General features: G+C 42.3%; 1 protein-coding gene across 3 annotated transcripts in view; it reads right to left on the reverse strand.

Annotated features, from left to right (window-relative positions):
• plrdgb (PITP-less RdgB-like protein) overlaps positions 1-26,119 on the reverse strand; it is a 169,669-nt gene that overhangs the window by 112,356 nt on the left and 31,194 nt on the right. For 2 of the 3 annotated variants that reach the window (XM_060936421.1, XM_060936420.1), the window contains exons 2-3: positions 1,908-1,970; positions 1,683-1,793 (exon numbers count right to left, since the gene is read on the reverse strand). The exons of the other annotated variant lie outside the window; for it this stretch is intronic. In XM_060936421.1, the coding sequence (XP_060792404.1) occupies positions 1,683-1,793; positions 1,908-1,970 (174 nt within the window). The remainder of the gene's footprint in view (positions 1-1,682; positions 1,794-1,907; positions 1,971-26,119) is intronic. 3 annotated transcript variants of the gene reach the window in all.

Here is a 26,119-nt window from a genome sequence, read left to right on the forward strand (position 1 = left end):
TAGAAACAGCAGCTGTATGTTAGCAGCTAGAAACAGCAGCTGTATGTTAGCAGCTAGAAACAGCAGCTGTATGTTAGCAGCTAGAAACAGCAGCTATACGTTAGCATCTAGAAACAGCAGCTATACGTTAGCATCTAGAAACAGCAGCTATACGTTAGCATCTAGAAACAGCAGCTATACGTTAGCATCTAGAAACAGCAGCTATACGTTAGCATCTAGAAACAGCAGCTATACGTTAGCATCTAGAAACAGCAGCTATACGTTAGCATCTAGAAACAGCAGCTATACGTTAGCAGCTAGAAACAGCAGCTATACGTTAGCAGCTAGAAACAGCAGCTATACGTTAGCAGCTAGAAACAGCAGCTATACGTTAGCATCTAGAAACAGCAGCTATACGTTAGCATCTAGAAACAGCAGCTATACGTTAGCATCTAGAAACAGCAGCTATACGTTAGCATCTAGAAACAGCAGCTATACGTTAGCATCTAGAAACAGCAGCTATACTTTAGCATCTAGAAACAGCAGCTATACTTTAGCATCTAGAAACAGCAGCTATACGTTAGCATCTAGAAACACCAGCTATATGTTAGCAGCTAGAAACAGCAGCTGTATGTTAGCAGCTATATGTTAGCATCTAGAAACAGCAGCTATACGTTAGCAGCTAGAAACAGCAGCTATACTTTAGCATCTAGAAACAGCAGCTATACTTTAGCATCTAGAAACAGCAGCTATACGTTAGCATCTAGAAACAGCAGCTATACGTTAGCATCTAGAAACAGCAGCTATACTTTAGCATCTAGAAACAGCAGCTATACTTTAGCATCTAGAAACAGCAGCTATACGTTAGCATCTAGAAACAGCAGCTATACGTTAGCATCTAGAAACAGCAGCTATACGTTAGCATCTAGAAACAGCAGCTATTAGTGATGCGCGGGTCGGCTTTTTTTTAATACCCGCCCCAACCCGACCCGTGCGGACTTCCAACCCGCCCCGCCCAACCCGCAAAAATATGTTCAGATTGTGACCCAAATCTGACCAGACCCGAGGGGGAAAGGGCAGGGGGTATTAATTTGTAACACTAATCAAAACGATAAAGGTATGCGCTGAATTCACGTTTTTAGGGAAACATTAATTTTGTATCAAACAGCAACAAAGAAACCGAAAGATGGATTTTACACCATTCTTTATTGAAGGATTGTGAAACATTGGATGAAAGACATCGCTCTCTTGCGCACACAGACACAAGATCCCTTGTATCGCAAAACACTAGTTTTCAACAGTAACTGACTCAAACGATTTAAACATCAGATCTGACAAATTTAACTTTTGTAGGTCTTTTCACGCAATTTTGCCCATTTAATAACCATGGTATTTCGCCAAACTAGGTTATCCTACAAATTGAAAACTACAAAACTGAAAAAAAATAAATAAATACTGGCCGATTGTAGGCTATTTATGACAACTGTTTGGAAGCGCTATGGAGAAAGAGAATGGCATCCACCGTCCCTGGGTTTTTTCGGCGCGCCTATTTCGGCGAGCTTCCAACACGCGACCTGCCGAACTGAACGCACGCTCGCTCGAAGCGCTGGTTGCAGGAACGCAAAGCACCGCTCTTGCCAGCATCGACATTAGAGGGAAATCGTGACAATGAGCCCCCCAAAAGCCAAGGACGTCTTCATTACATTCATCAAGGCTGAAGTGTGACTGCATATAACGCTGTACTTCATCTGGCTCTATAAGATCCGGCGTGTCTTCCCATTCCAGGAACATCCTGCGCCTTTTCAGTAAATGTTCTGTCAAAATGAACAAGAGGCGTCACCATTTCACTAAAGTATGAGCATACATTTGATCTGTCAAGGTTAGAAACAAGCTGTGTGAAACATTTCACATTATTCTACGGCTGTTACCTCGCATGGTTGGGCCTATAGCTTCTGCTTCTTCTCTCTGTGTTTCGCTTGTGTCGTCTGCTGCTAAAAGGCGAAAGGGATCCAATGTTATTATTATTATTATATCTTTCAGTATACAGGGTATTGATTTTGGTAATATTGAGGTATTTCACCTGACGTCACAGGGTCACGTGACGCCCCGGTGTCCGCCATTTTGAACGTCAAGCTAGCTAATGTCAACAACAGTAGCTAGTATGTTACTGTAGCAATGTTTACGTTCAGTCATTTGGATGACTATTAAAACCTTTCAGTCTCAAGTTTTTCCTTTACTGGATTTACTAGTTTACTGAGCTAGTGCGCTCGGGCAAGCCGGCGGCCGGCTAGCGCGCGCTAGCTCCCAGCTTGCCCGAGCGCGCTAGCTCAGTAATCCAGTAAAGGAAAAACTTGAGACAAAAGGTTTTAACAGTCATCCAAATGACTGAACATAAAATTGCTACAGTAACATACCAGCTATGATGTTGTTGACATTAGCTAGTGCTAACAGCTAGTTGCTAATACACTGCTACAACTACACCGACCCTAATAATACAGTTCTTGGTCATTGTCTGGTAACAGCAAATTTATAACGGGCCATGTCTCAACAGACTAAAGTTATTTCAATGACATTTAATAACATTTTGTTTATCCTGAGGACCGAAAGTAAATGAAAATGTGAACAAACCTTAGCTGTAATAAGATGGCGACCACCGGCTCCAGGGACGACCCGCTGATGTAGGCATGTTACCCAGCCTGACACAAAATATTTGGAGGTATCCAAACTCTTATACGCTTTCAGATCAATACCTGTGTATGGCGATGGGTTTTTAACGACATAGGTATACAGATCATGTGGGCCGAAGTCAGGTAAAGACGAGGGCTTCGTGTACTTCCGTACGTCAGTGAACAATCCTGGTGGAAGCAGGTAAACGTCGTTCTCTAAGCCTGCTAACCTCAATTTTTGCAAATACCTCTCCCTCTGCTCGCCCTGTAAATGCCCTACGTCGCTGGATAGTGAAGGTGTTTTCTGCATCTCGCTCCTTTTTCTTTTATGTTTTTCGTTTGTCGCCTTCCTCGCATTCAAACGGATTCGAGCCATGCCGTCCAAAATGGCAGCATCACATGACTTGGTCACGTGGGTGAAAACCTCAGTAGCCGATACAGTGAGGCTTCCATTTACCTTGCCTTTGCGCAGTCTGAGCTTGCAGAACTGGAATGAGGGCTGTAGTCAGTCTCCTGGCTTCAGCTTGGACTACCAAGCTTTCATCTGGTGAGAGCATCTTTAGGCTCTTGAATCGCGGTGAGAGGAAAGTGGCAATTTTATGGATAGGGGTGATGGTCATCTTGTCATTCAAGAGCTCTCCGGCACGTCTGCGAATGTGCTCCATGTACAGTGGGTCCCCGCACCTAGGCTCACAGTGCATTCGCAGCCTGTGGTACCGTAACAAAACTGAGTTGATAGTTGGGTATTGGTCTCCCTCCATGTCCTCTGAAGCATGTTTGAAAGGGGTCAAAAATTCGCCAACTGCAGTGAGGACCTCCACCTGTATGCCCTCGATTCGGTGTTCTTGACCCTTGTCTTGGAGCAGTTCTCTAATCTCACTGTGTTGCCTCGCAATTGAGTTCAACATCTCCACTTTAGTATTACACCGAGTCTCGCTTTCCTGAACCACAGCATGCGGAAGGATGAGTGTGCTTCCAGATTTTTTAAGGTAAGCAACCAGGTGCTTGCACTGATTAATTTGGTCAGTTACGTCGACCATACAATCTGGCACGTCCCTTTCGTTGAATGCACGTTTCAGGATGGTGTTGATAACATGCGCTGCGCAGGGTATCCAAGAATAATTCTTGAGTGCAGCCTTAATGTTGGGGCCTTGGTCACTCACAAGGACAACCTTTGACAGATTATCAGGTGATATGCCAACTTCAAGAAGTTCTTTGGTGATCTGTTCGTGTATGTTTGGTGCTGTTTTTCTTAGTGTGTGGTCAAATTCCAATGTGGAAATCACGCGACTTGACAGTTTCCAATCTTCAGTAACGAAATGACACGTGAGCACTGTGTACGACCTCATATTAATACTGTCAGTCCACATGTCTGTTGTGATGCCTATTCCATTTTCCATGGCCTTTTTTATCAAGCCTCTCCTTTTCAGTCTTGGCCTGCTCTTTGGCCCTGTCGCAAATGGTTTGCCTATGTGGTAGGACAGAGTTTATGTCCACTGATCCAAACCGTGCACCTATATTTACAAGCCCTTGTGCCACGCGTGAAAATCCCTGTCCAGACACAATATCAAACGGACGTAAATCCGAGCAGCAGAATGCTACGAAGTCATCCACTACTTTCGACTTTGCAGCAAGTGGCACCTTGCCTTTCATAAATGATGACATTAAGGGCTGTTCTGCATGGACGTGTGGGGAAGGCTTGTTAGGCTGTGGTGCCGAACCACGACATGAATGTCGAAGCAGGTTAGATGTACCTGTTTTATGTCCATCGTATTTGTACAGCGCCTCACAATGAAAGCACATGACAAAGTCTGCAACGGTGTCATCCGACAAGACGATTTGTCCAAAATCATCCCACACCTTGCTTTTTTGATCAACTTTCCGTACAACCTTTGCATCGCCCTTTTTTAACTTCTCTCTGATCGAGTCAGCCATCTTCATCGGAGGTCTCTGAGAAGTTTTGGCGGTGTAAACAAAAGCTGTACGCCGTACAGTGTACGGATACCGTTTTGGGATAAACCATTGAAAACGCGTTATTAAAAACTATGCCAGTAAGCTACATAATTTATATCTCCGTTTCAAAAGGAAAAAATATTACAGAACACAGAATACAGAATAAAATGTGAGAAGGAAACCCAAGGTAGACATCTAATACCTCCGTTTATCCAGACTGAGAACAGTACGTGTGAGAGCTTTGAGTGCAAGATACTGCAGGTCTGCACTTGTAACAGTCATAGATTGTTGCATGCGATTTAGAACATCTATAATGCAAAATGTTTATTGCACCTATATCTCATAAAATTCCCAACTGAGAAATGTATGAGAGAAATTTTCGCTATTTCTGACCCGCCCCGCCCGATTTAGAAAAATTAATACCCAAATCCGCCCGACTTGCGGGTCAACCCGCAGATATCCGCGGGTTATGGGTCGATCCACGCATCACTAGCAGCTATACTTTAGCATCTAGAAACAGCAGCTATACGTTAGTGACAAGAAAACTGTATATTGTGCTGAAAACTGCACAAAAATCTTTTTGAAAAAAATCTGAAAATTATACTTTTTTTCCTGCTTTGCAAGAATATATACTGCGATGTACATTTCAGGATTCTCGAGAGGTTTAAGGGCTTCAAATTCTTTAGATAGAAATGAGCCAGTTTGGTTAAATTAATGTACATATACATGTCTAAATCTGTTTTGTGGACTTTTATTTAAAAATCACTGAATATTGTACAATTACAGAAAAGAATTTCACTGAAAAGGTATGAAAATTGTACGACAAAGAAAAGGTTTGATGGATATAAAATTATACCGTAAGTCGCTCAAGTAAAACAAGTAATATTTAATGGATAACAATTCGATTAAATTCTTTATCTCTACTTTTACATTTCACATTGTTGATCAATTTAAATCGAATTTATTTCACAAAACTAGCAAGTTTCTATCCAAAGGTTTTTAAGGCTACATCCACACGACAACGAGATTTTTTTTTTTTAAATATCGCGTCCACATGGGCAACGGATCAGTAAAATTTCAGGTTCATATGGCAACACAACGCTTTCTGAAAACGATGCAATACACATGCCACACCTCTACGTGCGCTGTAAGACGGTCCCATCGGAGACACCAGAACAATAGAAGTAGACGCATGCGCATAAACCCCTTCTTCTGTAGCATTAGCCTTCTTCTGTAGCATTAGCCTTTTTGAGGAATGTATTGTCGGACTTAAACCAACATCTGAAGACGCGAGATCGCTCCTTTTTTTTTTTCCTATTTTTACTGGCGGGATTGTTTTTGTTTTTGGAAAGCGCATGGGCAGTGCGCAGTTTGGTACTGCTTCCGCAGTGTTTGGACTAAAGACTCTGCCCTAAGGGCTATTCTCTCACTCTCTCTCTCTCACTTTGCACCATTACACAATAAATATTCACAGTGAAAATATTTCGTAAGCGCGTTTCATGAACCAAGTTATAGGATTTGTTGACAACTCGCATCGAGTTCGTTACACTTCTACCCGGCGTGAAGCACTGACAGTCATGTGGTTGTGACGTCATCGTAAACAAATCCCTTCTACTCATCCAGACAACTTCGCAACGGCGCCGTTGCCAGATTTTTTCACTCTGGAACCCGTTCTCAAAAGATTTCGTTTTGGGGCACCCAAAACGCCGGTGCCGTGTGGACGCCAGGCCGAAACGATAATTTTATCAGATTCACCTGAATCCGTTGCCGTGTGGACAGGGCCTAAGAAACATCCTAAAACTCTTGAGAAAAACAAAACACACACCAGGTGAGGATGACCTTTCGACCTTGAGTGCTTCAATTATTGTACACACAGTTTTCCAGACAGTCTTACACACACACACACACACACACACACACACACACACGTGGTCTAGTTCTGGACTGATCAATACACGGCAGAAAACTTACTTCCACAAGACCAGCTGCTGTTTCTTTCTAATGTTTGGAATGTTTTTTTTTCTTCTCTCTTCCTACATTAATTAGTTCACTCACTATCACTTTGCTATCAAGTATTTAAAAGAAACAGAAATAGCTAAATAAAAGAATATAGTTTCTCCAAAAAAAACCAAAAAACTAAAGAACAACAACAAAATGGCGAAGCGTGTTGCTGAACCAGCAGAGGACGAAATAAAACTCTACTCGAAAACAAAACCCCAAAAAATACACACACACAAAAAAAAGCAACAAAATATGGAATAAAAATATTTAATGGGAAGAACATTTTTTTTTTATTTTTCAAGAATTATTATTATAGCATTTTTTACAAATTGCTCCTGTCATTTCGCCGGTTTGTTTACATTCTAAGCGGAAATTGTTTTGTTGGACGTTTTGTATAAAGTTTTTATTTATCAAATTTGCAAAAAATAAAAACGTTCTCAAAATCCAGTGAATGTGGATAGAATAAACAGTTATTCCACTCAATCTCATCGTACGTAGCTTATAGCCAAGTCGGTACTACACGCCTCGTCGGCTATCAGCTCACGTACGACTCGATTTTGTGGAATAACTTAACCTCCTAGGGCTTAGCGGTCACATGCGTGGACAGCACTTTTTAGAAATTCGGAACAAGAATCCATATATGTGGACATACTTTTTCTCTAAAAGTACATCTTATCAAAAGATGATGCTTAGTTTTTATTCTAATCAGGTTCTAATTAGCCCAAATAGCAAAGAGAAATAAAAAATGCATGTAAAAAACCAGCTTGGGCCTTAGGAGGTTAAATATGCTGGTCAGATACAAACTTTATTTCTGTAATATTTTAATTTCATGCTGGAAAACGAATGTTTGGAACTCTAAAACGGTTTTGTAATGTTTTGACTCGATAATGCAGAAGTCATAAAATAGAAATCTATAACAAAGTTTGTATGAAAAAATAATAATAGGGTGCCTAAGACTTTTGGACAGTACTGTATTTTATTTCTGTTTAATATTCTAGCCTGAGGTAACATTATATACTGTCAAACAATCTGTATATAAATTACAGTAATGACTGCTTCCACTTTTATTATATGTGATTGTTATACAGCCTGTTGCTATGCAACACTATTTGAGCGTTAGTAGGTTACACCGCAACAACATGCCCAGTATGGCAGCTATATTGGTGTTGCGAGCTCAAAAATGTAAAATACCAGGAACCAGAGAGTTTCAGATCATGAGTTCGAGTTCCTATTATGCAACAACCATCCGTGGCCAGGGATCAAGAAAGCTAAATTGGTCATGGTCTCTGAGCTGGAAGAATCTTATACACTCCATCACCTGTCAATTATAGCGACAATAGCCAATCATGGGCATCTAAGAGCTCATGTATGTAGAAGAGGGTAGACAGCTCTTCCCTCAGATCTCTATCATCGCTATTAAAAATGCTGATGTAACAGATTTGCAAAGTCTCAGAGATCCAGCGATAAAACAAAAAACAAATTCTGTCCAAATCCAGAAAAAACATTTTTTTAATGTATTACACATGCTTGAAGCTGTTCTTCATGAAACGTTTCCATTCAGAATTTGCTGAGTTCCAAAGTCCAAATCCGAAGCATACAGACCCGTCAGCTGCACTGTCGAGAAAGCCTTCCCTGCTGCACAGATGGTTCTGAAGCTCTGGCACATTGTCATTTCCGCCTCTCTGGCTCAAGATAATTACAGTTATTTCCCAACTGCTGTGCCACTGATATGACAGTAAAATATAAAAAATGGCAACGCTTGAACCTCATTCAAATGAAAATTAATTCTCCCATCTACATTCTATCTTCCAGTCATCACACTATCATTTCATCTGCACTCCTTTATAACATGTTTACTCATTAATACGTAATCTGAGCATTCAGACTGGTCAAACATACTGAGTACTGAAAGATTGACAAGCATTTAATGTGTCACAACATTTAAGAGCCTAATTATAGAAGAGTATTTGTATGTATGAATTAATAAATCTATCCCTGAGCAAGCCTGAGGTGACAGTGGTGAGGAAAAATCGCCTCAATGAGGCTGGAGCTCATACCGGCCACTGTTGTTGTGTTTGAGTTTGAAATCTGATCAATCCTATAGGAGGAGTAGCGATTTTTGTGAAATTGCATATGACCCTTGTGTAGCCGCATCCATGGTAGGTGGCGCCACCTGGTGAACAATTCTTGTTGGAATATGTCTTTAGAGTCTTCTGGGTGAGTTTCAGGGAAAACGTCTAGCAGTTTACAAAGAGTAGCGTTTAATGTGACGAGTCATCCAAAAATTTCAGATACCCGTAAAATCATAAACATGACAGTTGGCACCACCATCTTGAGAACCTTTATGTGCACCCACCTGGAGAACATTGTATAAGAGTTTGATCAAAATCCAATCACTTCTGTAGGAGAAGTAGCGAATTTTGTAAACTGTGGACGGACGGTGACAACGGACAAGGGATGGACGATGTGTGATCGCATAAGCTCATCCGGCCTGGCCTACAGCCAGATGAGCTAAAAGGTCCCTGAGACGACATCAGGAAGAAACCTTGAGAAGAACCAGACTCAAAATGGAACTGTCTTCATCTGGGTGATAACAGATAGCGTGATTATAAAAACTTGCTTCTATAACTGTGCGAAAAAAGTGCAACTGTGCAACCAGAAAAATCACAGATGGCTATGGTATTGGCAGGATTCGAACTGGCAATCTCCGGATGACACGTAGAAAATTGTGGGGGTATACAAACGTTTCAAACAAGGTGAAAAATGATGGGCCAAATCAAGCCGGACTTGACAAGGCACTAAGGTAAGACCCAGCTCAGTAATACAAGTCCATGGTTGGCAGGGCAGCCACGGCCTGAAGGTTAGAGAAAAACATACAGCCTACCACTGCTCGACACCCCCCTCATCAACTGCCAACCAGGGATGAATGCACAGTTTCAGTGGCTAAGGTGGTATTGCCATCCCTGGCACCACCAGTGGCATAGAACCACCAGGGGGTGTCTTCTAAATTTGGCCATCACGTTGACAAGTTACATGCTTTGAACCAAATCCAACTTGATGATTTTTCAGCTGCTGCACAAAGCTGCTTGGAGGCAGATGTTATGGCACATGAGCCAAGACCAAGTTGGGATAGGAAGGCTGTCATGGACCTCCCCAGGAATCCCTGGCAGCCACGCCATACTCGTACACACCCACCTATTGTCCTCACAACTCGTACACAACTGCTGATACCGTGTTCTCTCACGTTCAAATGCCTTCTCCATATTGTCCTCACAGGGGATAGTTAGTTCTATAAGATGTCCACATTTTATGATTCAGATCACACGATCACATCTGGTCATGACGTCAATATGTGCTGGGAGGATTAGGTTCTCACCCAAGTCAAGAGTGACTTCCCAATCCTGAGCACCTGCAAGTAACCTTGATTGTTTAGTTGGTTTTACACAAGCCTTGGACCTAAAAGGTTGCCTGTTTCGTTCCCGGGACTGGCAGGAAAGATGTGAGGGGAGTTGAGTGAATGAAGAGCACTTTCTGTTCCCTTTGTATCACGGCTGAAGTGCCTTGAGCAAGGCACCTATCCCCTCGGGGCACTGTAGCATATGGGCCTTTTCCACTACCCTTTTTCAGCTCACTTCAGCCCAACACGGCTCGCGTTTCGACTACCTCAGAGCAGCACGACTGAGCTCACTTCAGCCTTACTCAGCACCCAAAACTCGCACGGTTTTGGAGTGGGGCTGAAGTGAGCCCAACCGAGCCAAGTGGGGCTAGGGGTGTGAGGAGACACTCCCCTGTGCACTGATTGGTGAGGAAGAGTGTCCTCACATGCCCACACACGCCCCGCGAGCACGCTGGGATCTGTAAACACCGTAAACCCGGAAGAAGAAGAATTACGACAAACGACTCCATGTCCTCCATGTTTATTGTTTACTATCTGGGTCATGAGACTACCGCTTAAAAGGTCACTGATGTCACTGTTTGCGCCGCCTAACGACATCACGTGACGTCCACCCACTTTCGCTAACTCCACCCAATGTGTCCACCCACTTCCAGCCAGCACGGTTCAGCGCGGTTGTAGTCGAAATGCAACCCCAACAGCCCCACTCAGCCCGACTCAGCCCAACTCAGCCGCGTTGGTAGTAGAAAAGCCCCAATAGTTGCCCACTGCTCTGTGTGTGTGTGCGCTCATTGTTCACTTGTGTGTTCATTGCTTCAGATGGGTTAAATGCAGAGGAGGAATTTCACTGTGCTTGAGTATACATGTGACCTTCTTCTAGTTGTTTCTCAGTGCTCACATGGTTTCTTCCTGATGGTAGAAGTGAACATGTGGCGCATCAACCACTTTTATTCAATACAGAACAATATTTTTCTCATGGTCACTGCCCCTCTATACTTTACCACCCAGCACACATGGCGCAGTCAGAGCAGAACTCAGTAACGAACGGCTCTTTAGCTGTAAACGCCTTGACAAAGAACTTTATCTCATTATACAACCACATACAGGATCAAGAACAAAACAATCAGCAATAGAACAGCTTCTAAAAGTGCCTGACTGTGGAGGGTCTTATTCATTTCTTTCCTTTCTTACTAGATACAAACACCCAACACAACAAAATACACAACTAAAGGTCAGCTTATTGAGCGTGAGCAGAAGGCAAACACGCAGCGAAAGGTCAGCATATAGAGTACACGAACCAAGGCCAATAGGTCAGTGTTATTTGTGAAGTCCTCCTGGCTGAAGCTGAGCGTATGCATCCACGTGCGAAAGACGGTTTTCTGTCTTATGAAAGAAGGGATTTCTGTATTAGCATTAAAAACCTTGAACAAACATTAATCCGTATGTCTTAATAAACTATATCTAGAAAAAAATTAACAATAAGAATGAGCTATTTTGCTTCATCCAGAATTGACGTTATTAATGAAAGTTGGACGATGAGCAAGGAATCTGCTTCAATGGATAAAAATGACACTGAAGTTTCCTTTCCTGATTCATGCTGTTACCAACAGCTGTGACAGGAAATCATCAGGAGCAGGAAGACGAGGCTGGTGTGCATCATAAATCAGATATGTGCTCCATCTTTAGACAAATGTCTGACGAAAACTTTCATGTCTAACGAATGAACTGCACTAAACACTAGCGGCTCATCCATAATAGCAGCTCAGACAGATCCCTGCTATAGATACACAACCCCTATTCCATAAATTTGGGACACTGTGTAAAACATAAATAAAAAACAGAACACGATGATTTACAAAATCAAGGAAACCCTATATTTCATTGAAAATAGCACAAAGACAACATATCAAATGTCGAAACTGAGAAATTTTATTGTTTTTTGAAAAATATATGCTCATTTTGAATTTGATGTCAGCACCACGTCAAAAAAGTTGGGACGGGGCATGTTTACTACTGTGTTGCATCACCTCCTACTTTTAATAACACTGTAAATGTTTTTTGGGAACTGATGAGACCAATTGCTGTAGTTTTGAAAGAGAAATATTGTCCCATTCTTGGCTGATTATAAGATTTCAGCAGCTCAACAATTCAGGGTCTACTTTGTTGCATTTTTAATTTCATAATGCACCAAATGTTTTACATTGGAGACAGGTCTGGACTGCAGGCAGGCCAGTTTAGCACCTGGACTCTTACTATGGAGCCATGGAGTTTTAATATGTGCAGAAAGCAGTTTGGCATTGTCTTGCTAAAAGAAGAAAGGCCTTCCCTGAAAAAGATTTTGTCTGGATGGCAGCATATTGCTCTGAAGCATGTATATATCATTCAGCATTAATGATGCCTTCCCAGATGTACGAGCTACTCATGTCATGTGCACTAATGCACCCTCATACCATTACAGATGTTGGCTTTTGAACTGTGCACCAATGAGCTGGATGGTCCCTCTCCTCTTTAGCCTGGAGGATGTGGTGTCCATGATTTCTAAAAAAAATTTCTACTTTTGATTCGTCAGACCTTGGGACAATTTTCCACCTCGCCTCAGTCCATCGTAAAAGAGCTCGGGCCCAGAGAAGGAGACGGTGTTTTTGGATATTGTTTATATCTGGTTTTAACTTGCATTTGTGGATGCAGTAATGAAGTGTTTTCACAGACGCTGGTTTTCTGAAGTGTTCCTGAGCCCATACAATAATTTCCACTACAGACACGTGTCTGCTTTTAATGCAGTGTCTCCTGAGGGCCTGAAGATCACAGGCATCCAATGTCAGTTTTCAGCCTTGTCTCTTGCATGCAGAGATTTCTCCAGATTCTCTGAATCTTTTAATGATATTATGGATCATAGATGATGTGATCCACAAATTCTTTGCAGTTTTACACTGAGGAACGTTATTCTTAAATTGATGCACTGTTTGCCCACGCAGTCTTTCACAGAGCGGTGAACCCCTCGCCATCTTTACTTCTGAGAGACTCCGCCTCTCTGAGATGTTCTTCTCATCTCAACTCATTATCTCTAGCCGCTTTATCCTGTCCCACAGGGTCGCAGGCAAGCTGGAGCCTATCCCAGCTGACTACGGGCGAAAGGCGGGGTACACCCTGGACAAGTCGCCAGGTCATCACAGGGCTGACACATAGACACAGACAACCATTCACACTCACATTCACACCTACGGTCAATTTAGAGTCACCAGTTAACCTAACCTGCATGTCTTTGGACTGTGGGGGAAACCGGAGCACCCGGAGGAAACCCACGCGGACACGGGGAGAACATGCAAACTCCGCACAGAAAGGCCCTCGCCGGCCATGGGGCTCGAACCTGGACCTTCTTGCTGTGAGGCGACAGCGCTAACCACTACACCACCGTGCCGCCCTGGGACGTTCTTTTTTATACGCAATCATCTTGCTGACCTGTTGCCAATTAACCAAATTATTTCACAACTTTTTCAGTCTTTTGTTGCCCCTGTCCCAACTTTTCTGAAACGTGTTGCTGACATGGAATTCAAAATGAGCATATATTTTTCAAAGAACAATACAATTTCTCAGTTTCAACTTTTGATATGTTGTCCTTTTATCAATGAAATACAGGGTTTCCAAGATGTGCAAATCGTCATATTCTGTTTTGGGGTTGTGTGGGTATATATATGTATATAAAATTTTGAAATTTACATGCCTTCTGGTGCATTCTCAGCTCATGAATTACTAACCATTTCCCTGTAAAATACATATTCCCTCCAGATGCGTGTGTGCTTGGCTTTCTCAGTTACCCTCTGTAGTACGCTGCCTGGCTCTGTAACATAACTACATGCACTAGGGCGTAGTCACGTGGTCCGGCTCAGCCAATCAGAGCGCGAGAATCGATCAAGAAATATGGCGTCGCTTGCGGTCATGCTGGACTCGAATCGAAGACAATTTCATCGTGAAATAGTTGGATTTGCAGCAAATTATGAGCAGCGGAGATGATATAAACTGCTTGAACATTGAAAGGCGAGGGTTTTTTTGGGGGGAGGGGGATCAAGTAGCTGGCGCAGACCGTCTGTGTAGGTGGAGAAAACCACTGGCGCTTGTGGACATCTCATGAATGAATTAATTAATGAGTACCTTCCATCCATCCATTATCTGTAGCCGCTTATCCTGTTCTACAGGGTCACAGACAAGCTGGAGCCTATCCCAGCTGACTACGGGCGAAAGGCGGGGTACACCCTGGACAAGTCGCCAGGTCATCACTGGGCTGACACATAGAGACAAACAACCATTCACACTCACATTCACAACTACAGTCAATTTAGAGTCACCAGTTAGCCTAACCTGCATGTTTTTGGACTGTGGGGGAAACCGGAGCACCCGGAGGAAACCCACGTGGACACGGGGAAAACATGCAAACTCCACACAGAAAGGCCCTCGCTGGCCGCTGGGCTCAAACCCAGAACCTTTTTTCTATGAGGCGACAGTGCTAACCACTACACCACCGTGACACCTTAATGAGCACCTTTTTTTTTTTTAATAACCTAGATTTTGCACCTAGTGGTCAAAAACAGGAACTGCAACAAGCACAATGCAATGACAGGAAAAAAAAAAAAGAAAAATATCCCTCATTTTTCTCCATGTGTTAGTTTCAGGTCTTTTGTGTGTTGTGTAAATGGAAATTTGGCTGAAACCTTGCAAACACGTCTGCTTTGTCGAACACCGCTGAACAAAAGTACGTCTAAAAGCGCTCAGCGCTTTTAGACGTACTTTTGTTCAGCGGTGTTCGACAAAGCAGACGTGTTTGCAAGGTTTCAGCCAAATTTCCAAGATGTGTTTGCGAGCTGCTAGATTCTACACTGGACGACTGTTTACTCTCATCTGCTTATTTATCACAGCTTAAAAATTCACGAGAGAATACATAAACTTTTTACATCAACTGTAATAACACCTCAGCTTTATTTTTGCTTGAGGCTGCATCATTATTCATGTCCTCCTGCCTTACCAAAATGTATGGTCAGGAACCAAGTTGCTCCAATAGCTGAAAACATTTTGCATGAAACTTTTATTCACACAACTTGGATTGTTTGGCTTTAGATCTGACAGAGGCCGAGAGCGGAACGGTTTCAAATATTTAAAACTCATAATGAATTCTCTCTATAATATTCTTCCGACTCATATTAATATTGGAACAAAGATGGTCTTTTATCAAGTTAGAAAACACAGCGAGGACCTTCCTTGCCACTCATCCTGTCCCTGCAGTAATGAATCGAAAGCTCGTTTTGAAAAACTAATTAATGCAGGAGTCGAATATACTGAATTAACAAATTATAGAAGAAAATCCCACTATAGTACACACTGGGGGGGGGGGGGGGGGGGGGGGGGAGAATTATGGATGTCTTACTCTTATTCTAGTACATTTAAACAGTGTATTTTTGATTCTAAGATCCCTGTTCTTGGATGCAGGAGTGGAACCCAGTGTGCTCTTCTGTTTTCTGTTGCATGCTGAGATGCTTTTCTGCTCACCATGGTTGTAAAGAGTGATATGAGTTACTATAGCCTTCCTGGAAGAAAAAAAAAAAGCTCGAACCAATCTGGCCATTTTGTGATCTCTGACCCTCTCTTATCAACAAGGCGTTTGTTTCCACCCACAGAAGTGTCCCTCACTCATTCGATGTTTGTTTTTTGTTTTTCACGCCATTCTGTATATAGAGACTGTTGTGCGTGAAAACCCCAGGAAGCAGTTTCTGAAATACTCAAACCAGCAGTCCATCTGGCTCAAACCAACACCCATACCACAGTGAAAGAAAGAAAGGTCACTTCACTGTGAGATCACAATTTTTCCCATTCTGATGTTTGAACATCGTGAACATTAACTGAAGCTCTTGATGTGTATCTGCATGATTTGATGCATCATGCTGCTGTCGAGTGATTGGCTGATTAGGGAACTGTAGAAAACAGTGGGTGGATGTAGGGGTGTTCCTAATAAAGAAAATGAAAGAAGTTTATTATTATTATTATTATTATTATTATTATTATTAATAATTAACAAAAAATATTTAAGTTGATAAAGAATCTGAAAATACATGTTGCTTTTTCGGTAACAAAATTTTCTTCATTTAAATTTTTTTTTTCCCAAAAAATATCGTGGATCGAATCAAATCATGAACTTGTCGAATCGTTACATGGCGAGTTATCACTTACGTTATAGCAACAGTCATTCTCTCACCAGCGTCTCTGTCTGTTTCTCTCTTGTTCTCTCTCTGTCGCTGAAAAACTGCAGCTTGTCATTTTGCCAGGAAAGCAGGAACTGTAAACTACTCTGTCCTGAAGACTTTTCCTTGCTGTGAAACACCACAAAGCATCGTAGCTTTTACCAACCGCTTAAACCCACAACTCCTTCCAGAAACAAAACTCTTAATAAATGTTAAATAAATGTCTCCAACAACAACAAAACCATTGAGCTGTTACTATAGAAACAGTAATGTATGAGAACGGGTCTCTTAATATAAACCTAACGTTCATGTTACAGCTGTTGTGTGTATACACACTTATACAAAAATAACACACACTTTCTAACAAATCAGAGTCCAGAATGTAACTGTGCTGTAGGATCGGATAAAAAAAATAAAAAATACACCAATTACAACGTGTTTATGATCCTTGACTCATATCTGCGCTTCTAAAATCCCGAGTGTGTAATATTTTTACTGACATGAATGTGTTTTGCTTTAATGACCATAATAAAAGCTTACTGCATTTATATTATACAGACATAAACAGAAATGGATGCTTCATGAATAATGCAGTTTTCACGCCCTACAGATAAACAGGACAATCAGAGAACAGACGCACAGAGGGGGTCGAATTGGCGCCTCTTTGAATCACAAACTTCAAACGCCGTGTGAAGATCTGTAATTAAAAATCACCACGTTTATCCTGAGAAATGATCTGAAAAGAGAAAGTAACCATGAACCCATCTCTCCCTCTCGCACTGTTTCTCTCCCTCTTTTTCTGCTTCTCTCTCTCTCACACTCTGTTTCCCTCTCTCTGTCTCTCTCCCTCCCTCTTTCTCTGTCTCTCCCTCTCTCAGTTTCCCTCTCTTTGTTTCTCTCCCTCTCTCTGTCTTTCTCTCTCTAGCTCTCTGTCTCTCCCTCTCCCTCTTTGTCTCTCCCTTTCTCTCCCTCCCTCTCCATACATATCTCTTTCGGTCTTTCTCTCTCTAGCTCTGTCTCTCCCTGTCTGTCTTTCTCTCTCTAGCTCTGTCTCTCCCTGTCTGTCTTTCTCTCTCTAGCTCTGTCTCTCTATCTCTCCCTGTCTCTATCTCTCCCTCCCTCTCTATATATCTCTCTCTCGGTCTTTCTAGCTCTGTCTCTCCCTCTCCCTGTCTGTCTCCCTCCCTCTCTATACATCTCTCTCTGTCTTTCTCTCTCTAGCTCTCTCCCTCTCACTGTCTGTCTTTCTCTCTCTAGCTCTGTCTCTCTCTCTATCTCTCTCTCTCTCCCTCCCTCTCTATACATCTCTCTCTCGGTCTTTCTCTCTCTAGCTCTGTCTCTCCCTGTCTGTCTTTCTCTCTCTAGCTCTGTCTCTCTCTCTATCTCTCTCTCTCTCCCTCCCTCTCTATACATCTCTCTCTCGGTCTTTCTCTCTCTAGCTCTGTCTCTCCCTGTCTGTCTTTCTCTCTCTAGCTCTGTCTCTATCTCTCCCTCCCTCTCTCTATATCTCTCTCTCAGTCTTTCTCTCTCTAGCTCTGTCTCTCCCTCTCCCTGTCTCTCTCCCTCTATCTCTCCCTGTCTCTATCTCTCTCTCCCTCCCTCTCTATACATCTCTCTGTCTTTCTCTCTCTAGCTCTGTCTCTCTCTCTCTAGCTCTCCCTGTCTCTATCTCTCTATATATCTCTCTCTCAGTCTTTCTCTCTCTAGCTCTGTCTCTCCCTCTCCCTGTCTCTCTCCCTCTATCTCTCCCTGTCTCTATCTCTCCCTCCCTCTCTCTCTATACATCTCTCTGTCTTTCTCTCTCTAGCTCTGTCGCCCTCTCTCTATCTCTCCCTGTCTCTATCTCTCTATATCTCTCTCTCGGTCTTTCTCTCTCTAGCTCTGTCTCTCCCTCTCCCTGTCGGTCTTTCTCTCTCTAGCTCTGTCTCTATCTCGCCCTCCCTCTCTATACATCTCTCTCTGTCTTTCTCTCTCTAGCTCTCTCCCTCTCACTGTCTATCTCTCTGTCTCTCCCTCTCTCTTGGTCTCTCTCTCTATCTCTCTGCTCATCTCACCCTCTCTCTCTCTCCCTTTGAAGCTTAAATTCCTAACTAGACCGAGTTCACGCTGAGTTGATCCAGAACCTTCCACGCTAAAGATAAAGCTTTAGAGAATAAGCTCTGATCTATTTGCATGTTGCTCTGAATGAAGTAAAGCTCCGTGTGCTTAAAGCCCCTCCTCACTCTTATACTAACTGCTTTCTTACAACAAAAACCTGGTTTTAAAAACTCCTAGGAATCCGCAATCGTCAGCTTCAACACCCAGAACTCTTCTTTTTAATGACATATGTTAAAGATCCTCTTTAGAGTACATTTGGAAAAATTTATATCCCAGTAAGCCCTGTGATGACCTGGCGACTTGTCCAGGGTGTACCCCGCCTTTCGCCCGTAGTCAGCTGGGATAGGCTCCAGCTTGCCTGCGACCCTGTAGAACAGGATAAAGCGGCTAGAGATAATGAGATGAGATGAGATGAGATGAGATATCCCAGTATCCGGAATGTTGCTGGTTTATAAACGGTAGAGAAAGGCTCAGAATAATCATTAAACGGCAGTTATTCATGGCCAAGTCTGAGCGGCCTGGAGTTTAACCCACTGCTCGGCTGTGTTAATAAATCACTTATAAATGTGTAAGTGATGAAGTTTTATCTCAGGTGTTCTTAGTAAGCGATTACTCTCCCGGATCAGTGTGTGAGAACGCAGTCCTGAGTTTACCAAGCAGGATTTCTTTACCTTTGGTGACCTAGGGCTTATTTGGTCTCGTATCTTTTAGATGATCGTTTTTTTGGCTACGGTATCAACACACTGGAATTATAATGACTATAATTATAATAATTTTTCCCCATTCACACTAAAAATGTTGGTGTAAAAACAACAACTAAGGAGTGATATAGCGCCTTCCTAGTGTAGGGTTTTAGTATAAATACAGAGGTGATTAGAGAAAATCGCACACTGATTGGTCAAGAAATTTGGACTATTTCTCGATAATCACCTCGAGCGACTCGGCAAAGCGGCGTCCAATCGCTTTCACCGTAAGTGAATTACACGTGATGAAAGAAAATGCTGTTCATAAAAGCACTAAAGATGCTACGAAGTTTGGTCTAAAACTATTCAAAGGGAAGGTGGAATTGTGATTTATTTTATCGAAATCAAAGCAAAGTATTTTATGACTCGGAGTAGATAAGTGACAAGTCTGCGTCTCGCCGTGATTATATTCGCACGCTGCTTTAGAAGTTTGAAAACTGACCTTGGAACCTTTCACATGCCATTCCACGTTTTTGACTGCATTTATATTAACCTTTATATTTGGATAACTTATGTAAAATAAGTGCCAGTGTTTTCGATTTTGCTTCCATGAACTCGTCACGATTAAACTAAACGATTTCACTGCACGCTGACATTCAGCACCGGGCCGTTTTTCAGCAATTAGTATCAAGCATTACAAAAGTCAGCCTTCTGCGTTAATAACGTTTCTGTTATCAGTTAAAAGGCTGACACTAAAGCAGCAGGGTGCTGGAATAAAAGTCAGAGAAGGCATTGGGAGTGCGAGCCAGAAACACTGCGCGCATATTTTCAAGCACACAGAGACTGTTTAACTGGTGTTCCGTCCTGACAAATGGAAATGTTGACTCATGGCATCTGTTTCGCTTTCGTTATTTAAGTCAGATTCAATTTGAATTTACTGTCGGGGGGAGGGGGAGGGGGAAAACACATTACACTTTCAGCACGGGTCACTTCACATGAAGAACAGTTTACAATGGAGACGTTCATCTTCCTGCTCGAGGAAAAAAATACACGCCGTGTCATGGACAGCAATTCGGAAGAATAAACTTTTCTAGTGATTACATCTTAATGAAAACAGACAAACGGGACGTCGTTCCCCAAGCGCTTCATGGATAACGTAAATTCCCTGACACACACACACACGCTCCAGTGTCTACTCTGATGGGCTTGACCACCATTTTGCCTCCTTAGAATTATCACTAATTCTAATCATCATTATCTTAACATTATTTCTAGTGTTAGATCATTAGATCACATTAATGAACTCAAAATGTTCTGTTTACTGTGAATGAAACCAGGCTTGTAGTACTCTAGTCCAATTCGTGCCCTAATTTTAAAGGGGAACTCATCTCATCTCATTATCTCTAGCCGCTTTATCCTGTTCTACAGGGTCGCAGGCGAGCTGGAGCCTATCCCAGCTGACTACGGGCGAAAGGCGGGGTACACCCTGGACAAGTCGCCAGGTCATCACAGGGCTGACACATAGACACAGACAACCATTCACACTCACATTCACACCTACGCTCAATTTAGAGTCACCAGTTAACCTAACCTGCATGTCTTTGGACTGTGGGGGAAACCGGAGCACCCGGAGGAAACCCACACGGACACGGGGAGAACATGCAAACTCCACACAGAAAGGCCCTCGCCGGCCACGGGGCTCGAACCCGGACCTTCTTGCTGTGAGGCGAAAGCGCTAACCACTACACCACCGTGCCGCCCGCAGTACAATGAATTCGATTAAATTTTTTCAAACAAGAAAAAAACCAAACAAAAATGGAACGAAAGAACGAAACAAACATGCGTAAAAGGTAGCAGTTGTACAATACGATTAATTTTACTTTAATGAAGTGAGAAATTCTCTGTTAGCTTTTTTTTAAGATTCTTGCTGTGTACTGCACACACACACAGAGAGAGAGAGAGAGAGAGAGAGAAGGAAATAACATCCTGACTAGCTAACTAACAAAAAAGAAAAAATAATAATAATGGAGCTGTGTTAAAGACATCATGTTTGCCTCGTCTTTAACGGTGAATGTTTTTCTTCATATAATTATAATTACATTAATTACACAAAAATATTCACTCTCACACACACAGTCACATGGTACAGCCCATGGTATTACAATTTCACAACAACTAGTTGGTCAAAACCTCACAGATGGTTGAGAATTTACAGAAGTGCTGAGGGGAAGCGAAGAGACAGAAGTGGTAGTGTGTGTGGGTGGGTGGGACGACACACGAAACTAAGAAATGACCAGAATGAACATAAATTTATTTCATGAGGAATCCCATGCAGGCCACACCCTCGCTCATGCTGCCCACGGGCCCAGGTGGAGCCGCCGCTCTGTTACTGTAGCTTCCCGTTTACGTTTTGTTCTCTGGCCTGAAGTGGTCCTGCTGCAGCTCCATTTCCCTCCTGAACACTCGCTCCGATCGCTGCCTGCACCGTCTCGGATTATCCGCCTTGTTTTATCCCCGTGGTCCTTACAAAGCCCTCGGTTTATCTGTGAGGAGTCTGCTGTGTGCTGCTGCAGTTCCGCGCTGCCTTTCCATCGGTCCTGTACTTCCTGTTCACCTGCTTTTCTGAAGCTCGAATTTCACTTTTCATTTTGAAACCAGAGCTGATTAAACTGCCCAGGATTAAACTTTCACGCAACACCGTTCCCTCCTGAATGGAGAAACCTTACACGGATCAGCCTTTCCTTTATTTCTTTAATCTTAAAGGGGAACTGAAGTCATTTTTAAACTTGCTTTGTTTCTTAATTAACGTGTTATTCAATTACGTTTTCGGTTTTAGTAACCTTATATCGTGACTCGTATTGGCAACTAATATTATACTTATCGGCCTGTTCGGTTTTTAGCCGTGTTGAATTTAGTTCGTTTGGTCCACGGCAGGCGTCGCTTATCCGCGCGATCTTCACGAGACTTGTGCGAGACTTTGAAACGTGAAGTGTCAGCCAGGTGTCAGTGCCGCCATTTTGAAAACTGTTAAACGAAATATTGCACAAAAACGAGTTTAAATGACGATTACTGCCTACTTTTTTCAAACTTTCCTGATTACTATCAGAACAAATAAAATTTCCGGCTTGATTACATCAGCATTCGAAAGAGGGCGCGCGCGTCTTTTGATAACGTTGGCAGATGTCGGTCACTTTGATTTCCGCTGTACGTTTTACTTCCGTCCTACGATGTCTCGCACAGGTCTCAACGAATCTTGTTTATGGCCATCACTTTGACATATAAACTGATATATTACAGAGCATATTTCAAACACTCATAACTTGCTATATCAGCGACAAAATAGCGATCAGAAATGCATTCCGATATTTAATAAAATGAGATAAATAGAATTTTGTTAATTAAAAAAATTTGCCTTCAGTTCTCCTTGATTTACGGATTTGTACTGGCTTCATTTCTTTGGTTAAATCAGTAACATTTTATTAACGTACTTTATACCTGTTTCATTAATGCTATCAAGATGAAACGACTGGATTACAGAAAATGCTTATTAAATCCATGTTTGTAAGTCAGTATATCGCCTCATGCATAAAAATTTCAGGAGCTCTCCTACGATACGAACGTTTTTCCAATCCAAGTCTCCACGAAAGGCAAATTTCTTCTCTAAATGCTCCTACAAACAATTTAGGATTAAATTCCCTTGCCGTTGTAGCCTCTCAACCTCAAGTTTCGATGTATTGTGCGTCCTGAGATGCTTTTCTGCTCACCGCGTTTGTAAAGAGTGGTTACTTCTTGCATTTTAACTGAAAATCTAGTCTCCTTTGTCTTCATTTATGGCTTTATGCTAGCTTGGTTTATTTAATTATTATTAACAAAAATCATCTGCATCATGTAAGTATCATACACCGCAACTCTGTTTGGGGGACGTCCAAACAGTTCATTAGACCGACAAGTTCATATTACTGAAATGGACGCACACGTCACACCAAACACTTACATTATATGCGAAGTTTTCGGGGCATTAAAATTCCTTATCGTGAATTTCTCCTTCCAAGTCACTCTCGCAGTTCACTGACTGAGTTAAAGGATCACAAACGGAGGCGATGATTTCTTCGTCTGTTCTCGAAATGACGGAGGTTACCAGTGTATTATTTGTAGTCAAACACTGACGCGCTACGTTTTCGAAACCTTCACCATTCAGGTCATTCATGTGTTGCAAATCACTGATGTTATTTATGTCGCACCGGAGGGCTGGGCTGGGTGGGGCCGGATGTATTTTTAGTTATTAACCTTTATTTATCCAGGAAAGACTCATTGAGATTAAAAATCTCTTTTACAGGAGCGTCCTGGCCGAGACAGGCAGCAGCAGAGTTAACAAAGCATCGAGCCAATACATACATCTGTACACACAACATTAAATAATTTACAGAATAAATTACACAATAAAGAGATAAATTAAAAGCAAATCAACAAACGTTCATTAAAAATAGCATACGAAAAAGTCAGGCAAACATCTACAGCTGGATGTTTGTCTGCAAATCATTTAAAGCCTCGGTCACAACCGGCCGTACGTGCTCCTACGGCCGGTCTACGTGCAAAAAACGCAAGAAACGCACTGAGGGCGCGCGTGTGACGTGCTGATTTTCGAGCCGTAGACCGATCGCAGAGGTTCTTTGTCATGTCAAACAAACTCTACGGGCGCTTACGTTTTTTTCAGGTTGCAAGACAAACTTACGGCCAACGTGCGTCTTTCTCCACGAACGAAAAAAAAAAAAAAAAACAGCGATTTGGGAAATGCCAAAAATCGCACGGCCAAAAAAATCATACGTCCGGTTGTGACCTAGGCTTTAAATCACTTTAAATACATGTAATGGGATCAATTCCTTAAGTTTCAGGTCAATTTGTCACTGGTCCCAAACAGAGGGCACAAAAAAACTTAAATGCCTTTTTTCCCCAATTTAGGACGGACCTTTGGAACAGAAAGTAAAAACAGATCCTTAAAAAAAATTAAAATTAAAAAATTAAAATAAAAACACAGCAGGTGCGCTTTAACTAGTTGTTAAGTTTAGCTGTATATCAGCAGTCATTTCATCCAGGGGTTCTCAACCTTTTCTACTTTAAGGCCCACCTATTCATACCTGTAACGAGTCGGGGCCCATTAAAAAAAGATCCCCAATTATTTTGGCTCATCTATTCTATTAGAATCTAATAACCTATTATAACGTGCATTAATGGGATGCGACATCACTCCCTGTTACAGATGGGAGCCCAGAAGAAAGCTAGATAGTGTTCTATGAAGGTCTCATAGTGCTTATGACATCATAAGTCAATATTAAAGCAATGGGTTTATAAGGTCATAAGTGTTAAATGGTCTTCATAAAATGCTCGTAGCGGCGGATAGTGATGATCATGTCTTCTTGTTAATTCCATGGATACGGACTACAGGAGTGTATTCTGGTCATTCTGCGTCTCCTTGAAATCCCCTGTGTAGCTCGGGCATGTGTGCACCCTGGAAGCGTTGATCATGATTGATGGGAGACGTAACAGATCTGTCCAGTCAGCTCTGTTTTCTGCAGTTTATGAGAAGAGGAGAGTGATCTTTAGTGCGCACAAACAAATTTGCTCGGCAAATCTGTTAAATCCCGGCATCTCTCTTGGCTACATCATACCGTTTTACAGCAGAACGGTAGGACGGAAACAACAGGATGATGTGTGTTACTTCTTGACGACCTACAGCTTGAATTCATTGGCCATAAACTCACTAAATTCACTGTAGGTCTGTCGAGCAAATGTAGTCCATAAGTTTTCCTTTTAATGAGGACCATAAAAGGGCACGCTGATCAGCAGATATATGGAGAATATAAACCCAAAGACAAGCAGACAGACAATCTTCGGCTACTTTCTGCTTTTATATACAGCTAGAATTGACCACTCTGTATTGTGTTGTATATCTATGGTTTGGTGTGTGTGTGTGTGTGTGTGTGTGTGTGTGTGTGTGTGTGTGTGTTCTGCTATCTGTTCATTTGTCGGTGAAGCATTGTTCTTCCCACAGCGCTGCATGCGGCATCCAGAACAAACCGGTTCAGTAGCCAATCTCTTGACGTACTCCTACTTCTGGTTATTCAAACCGTCTTGATACTGTAATTACTTCACAAGTCATCTAGTGCTGTACTGGTAAAAGTAGGCGTATCAGACACTCGCTGGCCGTGCTGTGAAAACTGTCCATCCAGACGCTCATCTAAGTTTCCAAATCCGTCATTGCTTAACTCTTGAATATTTTCTAATCGTGAATACTATCATTAAAAAGCTTATAATCACGGTTGTTTCGTTTCCCCAATATACAAGTCTGTGCATTCCTCACTGCATAGAATTGCATACACTACGTTGTCCTGTTTGTGTCTGGGTATTCTGTCCTTAGGTTGGACCAAACGAAACAACCGCTTCACAAGCAAGTTATTAGTTTTCTTTTGTTACAGACGTGTAAATGTTTTTTCCTTTACCTGACATGTTTCGACGGTGTAAGTTCCGTCTTCATCAGAGGGTCACCCGGATGTTGGTGTGTGACGTGCTTTTATAATCAGCTGATGTTACGGAGGTGTGGCCTCCCGGTCAACATTGACCGGTCGGTCACACCTCCCGCTGTCAGTGTTGCCCCCTCAGGACGGCGCTCCAGGTGTGGGAGAGCATGTATGCCCCCTCATCCCTGTTTATTGTTCTTGGGCTACGCTTTCTGATCTCTATTGACTCCTTAATCCAACGGTGGTATCTGTTGTTCTCTTGTTGTATGATTTGAGCATTGTCCCAGTCCATTATATGATTTTCCCTTCTGCAGTGGTCTGTTATTGCTGATTTGAGGTTCTCTTGCGTGGCCTTATCTTTTTTTGCTCGTTTGTCTCTGTTCTGTTTCTTTTTCACATTCCTTTTTATGTTCCTTTTTTCATGTACTAAAGCTCCTTCCTGTCTCCCCAGTGTAGGTTTTATTGCATGACTGGCATGGTATTTCATATATGACATTGCATTTATTGTGTTGGTCGATTTTGTCCTTAGGGTGAACTAGTAGCTGTCGTAGTTCGGTGTGTGGTTTCACGGGTGTTTGTATGTTGTGTTTTTTCATGGCTCTTT

This window comes from Neoarius graeffei, chromosome 12 (genome assembly GCF_027579695.1).
Source record: "Neoarius graeffei isolate fNeoGra1 chromosome 12, fNeoGra1.pri, whole genome shotgun sequence".
Taxonomy (NCBI): Eukaryota; Metazoa; Chordata; class Actinopteri; order Siluriformes; family Ariidae; genus Neoarius; species Neoarius graeffei.